Consider the following 11,884-nt stretch of genomic DNA (forward strand, 5'->3'; position numbering starts at 1 on the left):
TGAGCTGCAGCCCGTGTGAGGAGGACTGACGTTGGAGAAGTTCCTGGAGGACTGTCTCCTGTGAGAGGGACCCCACGCTGGAGCAGGGAAAGAGTGTGAGGAGTCCTCCCGCTGGGGAGGAAGGAGCAGCAGAAACAAGGGGTGGTGAACTGAACTCAACCCCCACCCCCTGCCCCCCTGTGCCACTGTGGCAGAGGAGGGAGAGAAATCAGGAGCAAAGCTGAATCCAGGAAGAAGGGAAGGGTGGGGGGAAGGTGTTTTTAAGACATGGTTGTACTTCTCACTGTCCTACTCTGACTGTTAAGTGTTGTTGGTGTTTACATTAAATTGATATTTCTTTTTTCTTCCCCTAACGAGTCTGTCTTTTGCCTCTGACCATAATGGGTGAATCATCCATCTCTGTCCTTATCTTGATTCCTGAGCCTTTTGTTTTGTTTTCTCCTTCCTATTCCTGAGGGGGAAGGAGTGGGTGAGCAGCTGCAGGTGCTCAGTTCCCCTCTGGGCTCAAACCAGGACAACTGGGATCTTTTCATAAGGTAGCATGCTCATGGAAGATCAAATCTCTTGAACGGGATGGCTGGTTACTGTCCAGTTGCAAAGGTCCTTGTAACAGCATCTCCGGGTGGAGCAGGTGGGACTCCCCAAGCTTACACCCACCCAGTCCTGCACAATCACCTGCCTGATCTGTTGTTATTATCTTAAACTACCTACAAAACATCTCCTAACTATCTTAAGTGTATCTTCCGCTATTACAGCCTGTGCACAGTTTGGGCAAAGCTGCAGCAGGAACCACCTGGGGAGGCCGTGCGATGCCCAGATCCTTCCTGCATCAGTTCATCAGCTCATGGAGACACACAGGTGGTGCTTCTCCATTGACTTTAGGCACCGCAGGAGCTCCTGGGGGATCTTCAGGCCTGTCCTGAAGCTCGTGTATCTACCAGTCAGATGTTTTTCTTGGAAGGCAGCTGGGAGTTCCGTCCATCAGTTGGTCTGGTGCCGCTGCAAGAACGAGCCAGGGAGTACCTGGACCACGCTGGGACTGAATGTCCATCTGTGTGTGTGCCTGGGCACAGCCCCAGTTCCCAGCCACACCACAGTTATACCCAGGGGACAAAACTGAATTTTATCCTTCTATCACACTTACAACTTAAATACTATCGCTGTTGTTAGAGCAGAGCCTGAGGAAGGAGTTGCTCTGGTCAGGTCTGGAGGGTTTCCAAGTGATCCTGGAGGGTTTCTAGGTTTTTCAGCTTGTTGTGATGGCCAACGGACACTCGCCTGTCCCAGCTGCTCCATTCATGTCCCGGGCTTTGGTGCTGCACAAATTAAGACCAACAAACTGCACTGTGTGCCGTCAGCGAGTCCACCCTTGCCTGCCTGACCTCGGGCAAGGGGAGGGACAGAGCCTGGTGTCCCAAGAAGGAGAGTGGCAGTGGGAGGGGGCATCTCAGTGCAGGAAGAGGGGTAGCACTGGCCCTGAAAACCAAGTGGCTCAAGTTTGGTGAAGCAGGGAAGGTACAAAGAGCAGCTCTCCAGACATCCAGCTCAGGGCAATCCTTGTGTGGGTAGGACACTTGGCTTCTATGCATCATTCCTGGGCTGCCAGCAAAGGTGGATTGCAGGTATGGACCACAGCCAAAGGACAGGGGCGCAGGCAGAGAATTTCCCAGAGCCATGGGCTGATGCAAGCCCTTGTGGGAAAATGCAAGATAACTGAGTAGGAAAAGGCATTTGCAGAGTCAGGGTGAGAGCAGTGTAGCAGCGAACGGAGCAGCATGGCAGGGCTACAGGTCTGCTCTGTTCTGGTGTCTGGGGCCAACCAGGGAATCGGCCTGGGGCTTGTCCGGCATTTCCTGGGGATGCCAAATCCACCCAAGTGGGTTTTTGCAGCTTGTCAGGACCCCAAGGGACAGCGAGCGCAGGTGAGGCTGGGCTGGGACGCAGTGGGTTGTGCTGGGGGACGGGAGCGCTCGGTGCCAGGGCAGCAGGTTGGAGCAGGGCGGGGGTTTGCAAAGGGCTCGAGCTGCATCCGGACACCCATGGCACAGGGCCGCCGGGCTGGGACGGCTGTGGGACCAGCCATGAGTGGGATGTGCGGTGGTCACAACGCTCCCTGGGGCCAAAAGTGGCAACTTGCTGCTTCCCATCTCCTCAAGGGCTTGAGGCAAAGGGCTTGTGTCTGTCCCAGCAGCCTGGGGCATGAAGCAGTGACATGTGGTGTGTTTGTTGGGAGGCATCCCATGGGAGCGGGGCAGCCAGAGCAGGGTGCTGGGTGTGAGGCGGTGCAGGGACGGAGCCGGAGTAGCACGAGCTTTGACAGGGAAAGGCTGAAGTTCTGCACAGACCCTCCTGCCTCACCATGCCCACGTGGTCCCCTCTCTTGCAGGAGTTACAGAATTTGGCCTCCAAGCACCCCAACCTGGTCATCATTCCGCTCGGTAGGTGCCCCGAGGTGGGGGGGTCCCTCTCCCCGGTTCCTCTGGCGAGTGCCCAGGCGCTGCGCACACCCTGGGGATGAAGCCGTGGTGACGGGTGGGTGCCTGTTGGCACACCGGGCACTGCCATCCCTCCTGCCCACCTCTAGCCATGAGGGCACATGTCTGGGGGGAAAAGGGGACCTCAAGACACTATGGGGACGCTGACCTGCCCTGTGTTGGCTCTGCAGAAGTCACTGACCCCGCCAGCATCAAGGCAGCTGCAGCCAGAGTTGGGGAGCACCTGGGGGGCTCAGGACTGAACCTCCTCATCAACAACGCTGCAATTATGAAGCCAATCTCACTTGATAACGAGACACTGGAGGACATGACCCAGGTTTACACCACCAACACGATTGGGCCCCTGCTGCTGGGCCAGGTGAGACCCTCACCTCAACTGGGCTGTTCCAGGGAGGCACTAAGGGCTGGTGTGACGGGGTCCTGGCTCCCCTCTGGTGCACAATTGGCTCTCAGTCAGTGAGAGCTGATGGAGCTTCAGGCTGAGCTCAGGAGCTGGAGCCTGGTGGGCTGGGTCATTGGGAAGGGGATGGTGGATGGTTCAGTGCTGATGCCAACAACGAGCTGGTCCTCTCCCCTGTGCCATCTCTGTGCACGTCCCTGTGTCCTCTCTTCTCCTCGCAGGCGTTCCTGCCCTTGCTGAAGAAGGCTGCTCAGGGGAGCCTGAGCTCAGCACTGAGCTGCAGCAAGGCAGCCATCATCAACATGTCCAGCTCTGGGGGCTCCATTGAGGAAGTCTATTTGTGGAATTACGGACAAGCTGTCTCGTACCGCTGCAGCAAGGTACTGCCACACTGCACTGAGCATGAGCACAGACATGTTCCTCTCCACATGATCTCAAATGCCTTCCAACCTCCCCTCAGTCCCTTTACCTCTCTGCACTGTGACTGAGCTCCTGTGGGTCCCTCTCAGGGCACATTCCCATGCCTGAGGTGTGCCTCAGAGGGACGTGCTGGGACAGGCCCTTGGCTGGGCTGGGCAACCGCATGAGGATAGTGCAGCAGCACCTTGTGCCTCAGGGAGCTGCCTCCACCTGCCCTGCTCTGCCCCAGCTGTGGGGTCTGCACATGTCCCCCTGCAGCCACCCTTCCCCTCCCACCGCCGTCCCTGCCCTGTCTCCTCACAGGCTGCTCTGAACATGCTGACCAAGTGCCAGTCCCTGGGCTACCGGCAGCACGGCGTCCTCTGCGTTGCTCTCCACCCTGGCTGGGTGCAAACTGACATGGGAGGCGCAGGATCACAAAAGGTAGGAGTTTCCCCATGGCAGGTCCCTCAGAGCCCCTGTGCTGATTTTCCATGGGAGGGAGCTGCTGCCCTGAGCCCTGACCACGACCTCCCTGCCTGCCCCATCCCTGCCTGGGCAGCTCCCCCTGCCCTGGCCCTGGGTGCCTGGTGCCCCCATCCCCTTGGCTCCCTGCTTGGACCCTCTGCCCAGGGCTGGCAGCTTTCCCCTTGCCCTCGAGTGGCTCCTTCCCCTGGTCCGGGCTGCTCCAGGGCAGCCCTTAGCCAGGCCTTGGGCTCGAGCTGCCTCTCCCCCTCTGGCCCACAGCCCCCCTTGACGGTGGACGCCAGCGTGGGAGGGATGCTGAAGGTGCTCTCCTCCCTCTCCGAGAAGGACACCGGCACCTTCCTGGACTGGGAAGGGAAGGTCGTGCCCTGGTGAGACGCCGGCCGGGCCTCCTGGCAGCGGGTCCTGTGCTGCTGCTCCCACCTGCCCCATGTCCTCAATAAACCCCTGCCCGAGAGCCACCGGCTCTGCTGTGCGCTGCCTGCTTGTGGGGGTGGCCCCTTCCCAGTGTCCCCACTCCCCATCCCGGGCCGCGGCAGAGCCTGCAGCCACCCACCCAACCCACGGCTGTCGCTGGGGTCCCCACAAGTGACAGCGTGCGGGTGCTGTGGCACCGTGACCGCCCTCTGGAGACGTGCCCTCCAGGAGGCACCAGAGCCGGGGCAGAGCCCCTCTCCTGGCACCAGAGATCTTCTGAAACCCCCCTGCCAAGGTTGTGCTCAGCCTGGGGTGCCCGAGGGGCTGGGGGTGGCAGGGACCAGCCGCCCTCTGCCCTCCGTTGGTGGAAGTCTGGTCGCAGGCAGGACAGACGGACACAGGGCACAGGGAGCGTGCGGCGGGCTCCGCCGGGAGGTTTGAGGCTGGGAGTGTGGAGACGGAGCAGAGAGGCATCAGCTCCCGGTGTTTACAGAGGCGGGGGGTACAGGGGCACTGCAGGGCCGTGCGTGGGGTGGGGAAGGGGGCAGAAGCTGCTTCCCGTGGCCTTCCTCTCTCCCTGGCAGCCCGGGGCGGGCTGGGGGCGAGCAGGGTGACGACGCAGAGGGCCGAGCCGACGAGCGGGGGGACACTGCGGCAGGGGCAAGAGGCGCCGTCCGTCTGTCCGTCACCAGGGCAGGCTGTTCCCTTCCCAGTCAAGGAAGGCTCCGGAGGTGTCCTGCGAGAGGCTGGCCAGCACAGCCAGGATGCCCCGCACGCTGCGCTCCACTGTCAGCGGCGCCTGCAGAGAAGGAGAAGGCGCAGCATCACTGCCGCGGGCTGCGACCCGCACGGAAAGCTGCCGGGCTTGGGCAGAGCAGAGGGTGCACAGCCTGGGGAGCAGCACCCCTGGTGCTCCTGGGGGTATTTTTTCCTTACTGCCACCCCCCTGCTCTCTGTGCTGGGTGGGGGGAACAGGGCTGGCGATCCCCCACGCTTGGCAGCTTGCTGCCTGCTCCCTGCCTGCTCCACCCCAGCAGATGGTCCTGGCAGCCCACAGCATCATACAGCATCCCCTGCTGCAAGTGCCCCTGCCCTCCCCAAGAGCTGGGGGTACAGCGGGGGTCCTGCTGACCCTCCCCTGCACAGCCCAGTACCTTCTGCGTTCCCATGTCGGTCTTCACCCAGCCAGGATGGATGGCCGTGCACAAGATCCCCTTGTCTTGGAGCTCCGCAGCCATGCACCTCGTCACCATGTTCTGGGCAGCCTGGAAGAGGCACCGCCATGCCAGCACGACTCAGGGCACGGGTGGGCAGGAGGGGGGACATTTCCCAGCCAGAAAATGGCTGTGGAGGTGGGCAATGGGGCTTGGCCCTGGGCTAAAGCATCGGCACAACCCACCTGAAAGGCTCAGTCCCGGGTGCTGCTGTCTCAGTGTCCGTGCTTACGCTTGGGAGAGTCAGGCAGGGGGTGGGTGGCCTGGGGTGGGGGGTGCCCCATGGGCTCCCCTCCTCCTTGGGCACGGTGCACAGCAGAGCATCCCCAGCACCTCCCCTGGCACCTCACCTTGCTGGCACGGTACGGGTACATGGGGGCCTCCAGCACGCCGAGGCACAGCCCGATGGAGCCCAGTTTGGTGGAGACGTTGATGACCGCGGCCCTGCTGCAGCTCAGCCCCTCCTTCCCCGCATCCTTCGCTGCCTTCTCCAGGAGCGGCAGAAACTCCTGGCACAAAGACACCGAGGCTTTATCAATACATGACAAGCCCCGGGCTTGAGGGGCCCTGGAGGCCTCTGTCATGGACCGTGGACGAACGGCTGGACAGACACCCCCAGCAGAAGGGCAGGGGATGGGGAGGATGCCCCAAGGAGGGGCCAGGCTCCAGCCTTTCCCTGCCCCAGGGCAGGAGTGAGCCGGCACAGCCAGCGCGGGGTGGGCAGGAGCTCCAGCTGGGGAGGAGCGAAGCGTGGGAGATGCTGGGGCTGGGCAGAGGAGACCCGCGGTCCTGGTCTTGCCCCCATCAGTTTGCCTCCTTCGAGAGAGCAAGAACCCACCCAGCTGAGGGCACCTTTGCCATGGGGAACATCTCCCCAAGCAAGAGAAACCTAGAAGGTCCACACGTACCTTGGCAACCTGAAGTGGTCCAACCACGTTGGTGGCAAACACAGAGAGCATCTCCTGTGAATCCAGGGAGCGCAGTGTGGCATGCGAGCTGATGCCCGCGTTGTTGATAAGCAGGTTCAAGCCCTGGTCCTTCAGATGAGACCCCACAGCCCGCACGGCCCCTCGGATGCTGGGCAAGTTCACTATGTCTGCCAGGGCAAAAAAGCAAAGTGGAGAAGAGCTCCAGCGGGCCATGGAGCATCCGCTGGCTCTCTTTAAACCAGCATTATCCAGAAAGAAAGGACTGGGTTTAGCAGGTCAGGGTGTTAACCACATTGAAATGAGCAGCAGTTTGTCCTCACCTCTTGGTTTCTCAGCCTTAGCTGAATTAAACCTCAATTCAGGTCCCTTTTGGTCATATGGAGGCTACTGGTAAGAACTTAGGTGTATTTGCTTTCTGTATTCGAGGAACTTATGATTACACAAGGGATGCTCGGTCCTTGCACACTGAGGCTCCCAGTTTTATTTCCACCAGAAGTCAACGCAGCTGGATGGGCACATTTTAAGGGTAGACACCATCTTTGGGGAAGCAACCTAACTAATGTTCTTCAAGCCCTTCTGTATTGCAGAGCAGCTACAGGGGCTGTTAACATAGGGGGGGCACATTCACTTTATTGCTGAACTACATGAAGATCTTTTCTAGTTGATATCTATTCTGACTGATCATTTAGAGCTGTCTTTGACTTTTTAAACAATATGTGCCTAAATTGGTCTTCCACAGCACAATTTCCCATAACTTTACAGCCATTTCTATGCAAAAATCCTTTTGTCTTTTCTTTCTTTTTTATTTAGATTTTTTTTTTTTTGGCTTCACATTGTTACCAACAAGGATTTACAGCTGACCGATGAGCTGAGGTGAGTACAAATAATAAAAGTTTTGGGTTATAACCCGCAGTATTTGTTTGCAGGCGCTGAATCTGAACTTTCCCATCTCTACAGATGCTCTGGCCAAGTTGTGGGGACAACCCCCCTCAAGCAACCAGAAACAACTGAAATGGTGCTAACAGGGGTAAGCATTTATAGTGCCTTTTTCTTCACTTAAACATTAGTATCTTTTTGAAAAATCTGCCGTGCTTTAATTGCAGGATTTTTTGGCTAAAGCAATAGGAGTGGTATTTTTTATGTTTGTCTGCAGCTTTTGGGTTTGCTTGTTAGGACTTGCATCCCCTACCGGGTGCTCGCCCCACTGAAGTGGCCATTGTTGATTTAAAAGGGGTCATCTAAACACCTTCAGGATCTGAAATGGGATGGTTAGGCCAACATTAAACCTTATATATTGCCTTTTAACATCCCAACTACACCAACAAGCCCTTAAGAACCATGAATATTCATGCCTATGGGCATGTTGGAGTATGCCTTTTCTCCCTGTGCACATTTCTGCACACATCTGAGCCTGCTGTCTGGGGAAATAGCAGAGCTAGATTTCTTTTTTTTTGCAACACTTTGGGCCCCAAGCTGTGTTTTTGTTCTCATGCTTAGACAAGACTTTGTTAGCAAAGGTTTGCAAGGCTGAAGACTCCCTTCCTGGAGTATTTTGTACACTGATGGGCAGCAGAAGAATCCCTTTTCCTGGCATTTTTAAGTAGCCTGGTGTCTTTATGGTGCTAAGCAAGGATTTGAGTGCCCTGGGACTTGTTACGACCTTGCCTCGTGCAGCACAAACCTTCGTAGAGATGTCATGAAAACGTTTGGGAGGAATTTGATAAGATAATCTGCTGTGGGGCTGCCATACATGAGGGGACGGAGCCTTGGGATTCGAGAGGATGTGCATGGCCAGCTGCAGGACTTATCACAGGGTGCTTTCTAGTCACTTCGCTTTGGAAAATGATTGAACGGAGTTCCAGGCTCCATCACTCCACCACGTGTGAGGGATCTTTCAGCTGCTTTGGTGAATGATTAACTGCTCTGTTTGGACTCGCTGAGTCAATGCTCCAAGAGGCCAGGCATGTGGGACCAGCACATTTCTACTGCTAGGCCAGCCAGATGTGCTGAAGGAACAAACTCTTGTCTCCTTGGAAGAAATAAGAGGATAAGGACGAGAAAGAAGGAAAGAGACAACAAAATGAAGCGACAGGTCTTACGCATTTTGGAGTTAATTTCTAACTTTCCTTTCTGAAAAGTGCATTCCTGTTACTGGTTTGAAGCCAACCTTTCCTTACGACAGAGAAAGACAGCCTGAAGCAGCTTCTCTTTTTTTAAAAATACTTTGTTGCCGTTGGATTTTTCATAGCTTTTTAGCTTATTTCAGGACTTTATTGATAGTCTGGGTTTTGGGGTGTACGTTTTTTAGTAAAAGTTGTTTATTTAGTGGTCAGCCCCTTGAGATGTCCCTTTTATGTTGGTCATGCTTTGGTGAGCAAAGTGTGCTCTTCCCATCATGTACTGCCAGTTGGGGCTCACAGGTAATCTTAAAGATGCTATTTTTAATCACAGAGAAGGTGTTCTACTTTAATAATCTATTTATTAATAAGAGGGAGATTTGCTCCCTCTTTTTAGTAAAGCCTGACTTCAGGAATGCCTTCTTTGCTAAGAAATGCTAAAAATTGACTTGAACTTTTCAGGTGGTTTTGAACAAATAAATAGGTAGGTAGAGACTGATACGGTCTTTGCATTGCCTTGATTCAGTTTTATTATTATTTGCTCTAAGGAAATACTCAGAAGTTTTTAGAAGCTCTGGCTGCTTCCCACCTCACTTATTACAGCGATGGCAATTCTGGTGCAAATGCTTCCCCAAAACACTTCTTTTAGGTTTGGATATTTTTTTTAACCAACTCTTCTTTAAAAAAAAAGTGGCTGTGAGCAGCCCCTGCTCTCTCAGACAACACTGTCTGCCTCCTCAAGACACATCTGCAGGAAATCACATTCCTCAGCCTGATGCTCCTCATCTCCCCATGCCTCACCCCAACGCTGCTCTCCCCAGCGAGCCCCCATCCCTGCCCAGCACCCTGGAAGCTTCCTGCCTGCAAATACCCCAACTTTGGCAACACCAAACTCTGCCCTGGCTGCTCTCCCTTTTCTCCCCCATGTCCCTATGCTGTCCAAGTCCGTTTGCCAACCTTCTCCTGCTGCTCCCCAGTGCTGCTGACAAAGGCCACCGAATCTGGCCTGCCTCCACGGGAGCAGGGAAAGGATGAAAGGGCATCTCCCCAGTCCAGGCTGTGGACATCCCCAACTGGAGCCTGCCTCTGGGTCTGAGCATCAACCTGGGATACCAACACCATCACAAGGCCAGATTTCCCATATGCATCCTTTTAGCCTATTTCTTTTCTCCTTATTTTACCTGCAGTGAAGGAAATGCCAACCGTGGCCACCTCCAAGACCCCAGACCAACCCTCATACTTAGGAACCATCCAGTAATGTCGCTTGCTGTGCCCTGCCTTGCTTTGCTTTGTGAACCTGCATGTCCCAGCCCAAAACTCGGGCACTGTATTTAGCATCTTTGGGAACAGAGGTCATGCCTTTCCCATGAAACTTGCTCAGCTGAGGTGTCCGGACCCACCTCTGCCGGTCTCTGAAGCCGGTTTGACTGCTTCCAGCCAGAGGACAGCTCTGCTTGGAGGGGGAAGCCTGCCCAGATGTGCACCAATCCCTCCCTGCCTGGCAGGGCTGGAGCTGCCTGGCTGCCAGCATTAAGCTGCCTGACAAAGCTGACCCCAACCCCATCCCCAAAGCAAGCGGAGGGCTAGAAGCAATGTTGGGTGCAAGGAGGGAGACTGTTCCATACCTAGCTGGACCAGTTTGATGCTGGGGTGCTGGGCAGCTAATTCTTGCAGGGCCTGGAAACAAAATGATGGAGCAAGGGAGGGGGTTAGAAGTCACCAGTGGCATGGCCAGGTCTCCCACCCCTGCTCCCAGGTCACCCCAGCTGAGCCAGCCCAGAGTGGCTTTGCTTTTGTTGGGGAAAGTGTGCAGGGTCATTCCCAGCGGACGGGGCAGGGTGGCAGCCCCGCAGCCATCAGGAGAAGGGTGCTGCTGGGCTCAGGTGCTGCCCCCCATCCTGGGTGATCGTAGCATGGAGAAGGGGTTGGCCGGCCATCGGCGCAGCCAGGAGCAAGCACTGAGGACATGGGCACCGTGTCTGCTCCTCCAGCCTCATCCCACCCGCTGGGTCAGGCACAGCCATAACCATGGGTCTGGGGGGTTATGAGACCCCACCAGAGCACTCCTGCCCCCACGGCCAGACCAGCCATCCAGGGCCAAATCCAGCAGCGAGCCGTGGGGACCGTGAATTCCCTTTGCCCGCCTGGCTCAGGACCATCCCCGTGCCCTGCGCCCACACTGACCTTCCCTCTCGGACCTTCGGGGTGGCGGCAGGTGGCAAAGATGTGCTGGGGGGGCCAGGGGCTGGCGGCGAGCTGCCTCACAAGCTCCAGCCCAATGCCCCGGTTGGACCCTGTCACTAGGACGCTCCGAGCCAGCGCAGCCATCTCTGTGGCCTCCGCGCCGGGCGGTGACACACGGCAGGATTGCCGCCTGCTCATCATGAAGAAGAGCTGGGCACAGCCCAGGGTGTGGCTCCGGGCACCCACGGGGACAGTGCCAGCACCAGCCCTGGCCCCTCGCCTGCCCAGGGCAGAGCCAGGGTCCCAGGGTGGACAAAAGGCTCCCTGTCATTTTGGCAGATGGGGCTGCATGTCTCCTGCATTACCCAGTTCCCCACCGCTTCACTCCTCTAAAGCCCCAGCTCCCAGAGTCCCCGTAACCGCAGGAGAAGGGTCACCTCTACCACAAGCTTGGAAGGAAGCTTCCACAAGCTTCCCTAGGAAGCACAGGGAGGGCATGTCTAACACTGCAAGCTCAACTCATGACAGTCCTTTCACCCAGAGCACCCAGGAGTCAGCAGAGAAGACCTCCCTGCTGCTGGGGCTCCAAGGTTGCAGCCATCAACTTTCTCCTTGCTGGAGGACAATGCTGGATGCTTATCAGCCCAAGAGGTGCAAAGCCAAGGCTGCTGCAGCCCAGACCAGCCTGGGAGCAGATTTTTAGGAGGCAGAAGTGAGTAAAGTGCTAAAAGAAACCAAGAGCTGCCATGTAAAAAGCCTCAGCTGAAACAGAAGAGTTGGGGGGAACCTGAATTTAAGGTACAGGAGGAAATAAGAAGAGTAAAGTAGCAGGGATGGGTCTGTCACATCTGGATGTGGCCAAAGGGACACATCTGTTGCCCAGCCTTGCTCAGCCTGGTGGAGGGGACAGAGCTGACTATTCCCCACATATTTGAGAGGTTCCAGGTCTGGCAATCACCAAAGAAATACTTGGACCAGCAGCTGGCAGATGGTGAAGGGGCTCCAAGTTTGGATGGTGCGCTTTCAGGTGATACAGAGCATGGAGACAAGGAAGCAGTGAAGTTTCTTTCCATCTTGGTGGGTAGACTATGGCCCTCATGAGAGGTGAGCGTGCTGGGTGTGGATGGTGTTAAGAGTCAGACCCACTGTAGCAGGCATCACTGAGGTTGTACTCACCCACGCAAGCAATTGCACTGCACAGACTTGCCTGCTCCTGCCTGTTATCTGCAAGCAGCATCCAGAG

The 11,884-nt window shown here is 56.4% G+C and overlaps 2 protein-coding genes across 2 annotated transcripts; one reads left to right on the top strand and one right to left on the bottom strand.

Moving 5' to 3' along the window:
- Positions 1-1,775: 1,775 nt before the first annotated feature.
- Positions 1,776-4,155, top strand: LOC141948777 (C-signal-like). The gene is made up of 6 exons (XM_074881627.1): positions 1,776-1,922; positions 2,387-2,438; positions 2,666-2,853; positions 3,117-3,275; positions 3,619-3,738; positions 4,042-4,155. Exons 1-6 carry the CDS (start codon positions 1,776-1,778, stop codon positions 4,153-4,155), a joined length of 780 nt encoding a protein of 259 aa, XP_074737728.1.
- A 727-nt stretch (positions 4,156-4,882) lies between these two features.
- Positions 4,883-10,857, bottom strand: LOC141948763 (C-signal-like). The gene is made up of 6 exons (XM_074881594.1): positions 10,642-10,857; positions 10,083-10,134; positions 6,320-6,507; positions 5,762-5,920; positions 5,352-5,462; positions 4,883-4,996 (listed from the first exon to the last, which is right to left on the bottom strand). Exons 1-6 carry the CDS (start codon positions 10,840-10,842, stop codon positions 4,883-4,885), a joined length of 825 nt encoding a protein of 274 aa, XP_074737695.1. The 5' UTR covers positions 10,843-10,857.
- Positions 10,858-11,884: the final 1,027 nt, after the last annotated feature.

This window comes from Strix uralensis, chromosome 12 (genome assembly GCF_047716275.1).
Source record: "Strix uralensis isolate ZFMK-TIS-50842 chromosome 12, bStrUra1, whole genome shotgun sequence".
In the NCBI taxonomy this organism is placed as follows: Eukaryota; Metazoa; Chordata; class Aves; order Strigiformes; family Strigidae; genus Strix; species Strix uralensis.

Coding starts and splice junctions, on each gene's coding strand:
- LOC141948777 (XM_074881627.1), top strand. CDS start 1,776: ATGGCAGGGCTACAGGTCTGCTCTGTTCTGGTGTCTGGGGCCAACCAG. Junction 2,854..3,116: donor GGCCCCTGCTGCTGGGCCAG/GTGAGACCCTCA, acceptor TTCTCCTCGCAG/GCGTTCCTGCCCTTGCTGAA. Junction 3,739..4,041: donor GAGGCGCAGGATCACAAAAG/GTAGGAGTTTCC, acceptor TCTGGCCCACAG/CCCCCCTTGACGGTGGACGC.
- LOC141948763 (XM_074881594.1), bottom strand. CDS start 10,842: ATGATGAGCAGGCGGCAATCCTGCCGTGTGTCACCGCCCGGCGCGGAG. Junction 10,135..10,641: donor CCGAAGGTCCGAGAGGGAAG/GTCAGTGTGGGC, acceptor TTTTGTTTCCAG/GCCCTGCAAGAATTAGCTGC. Junction 5,921..6,319: donor GACCACTTCAGGTTGCCAAG/GTACGTGTGGAC, acceptor TCTTTGTGCCAG/GAGTTTCTGCCGCTCCTGGA.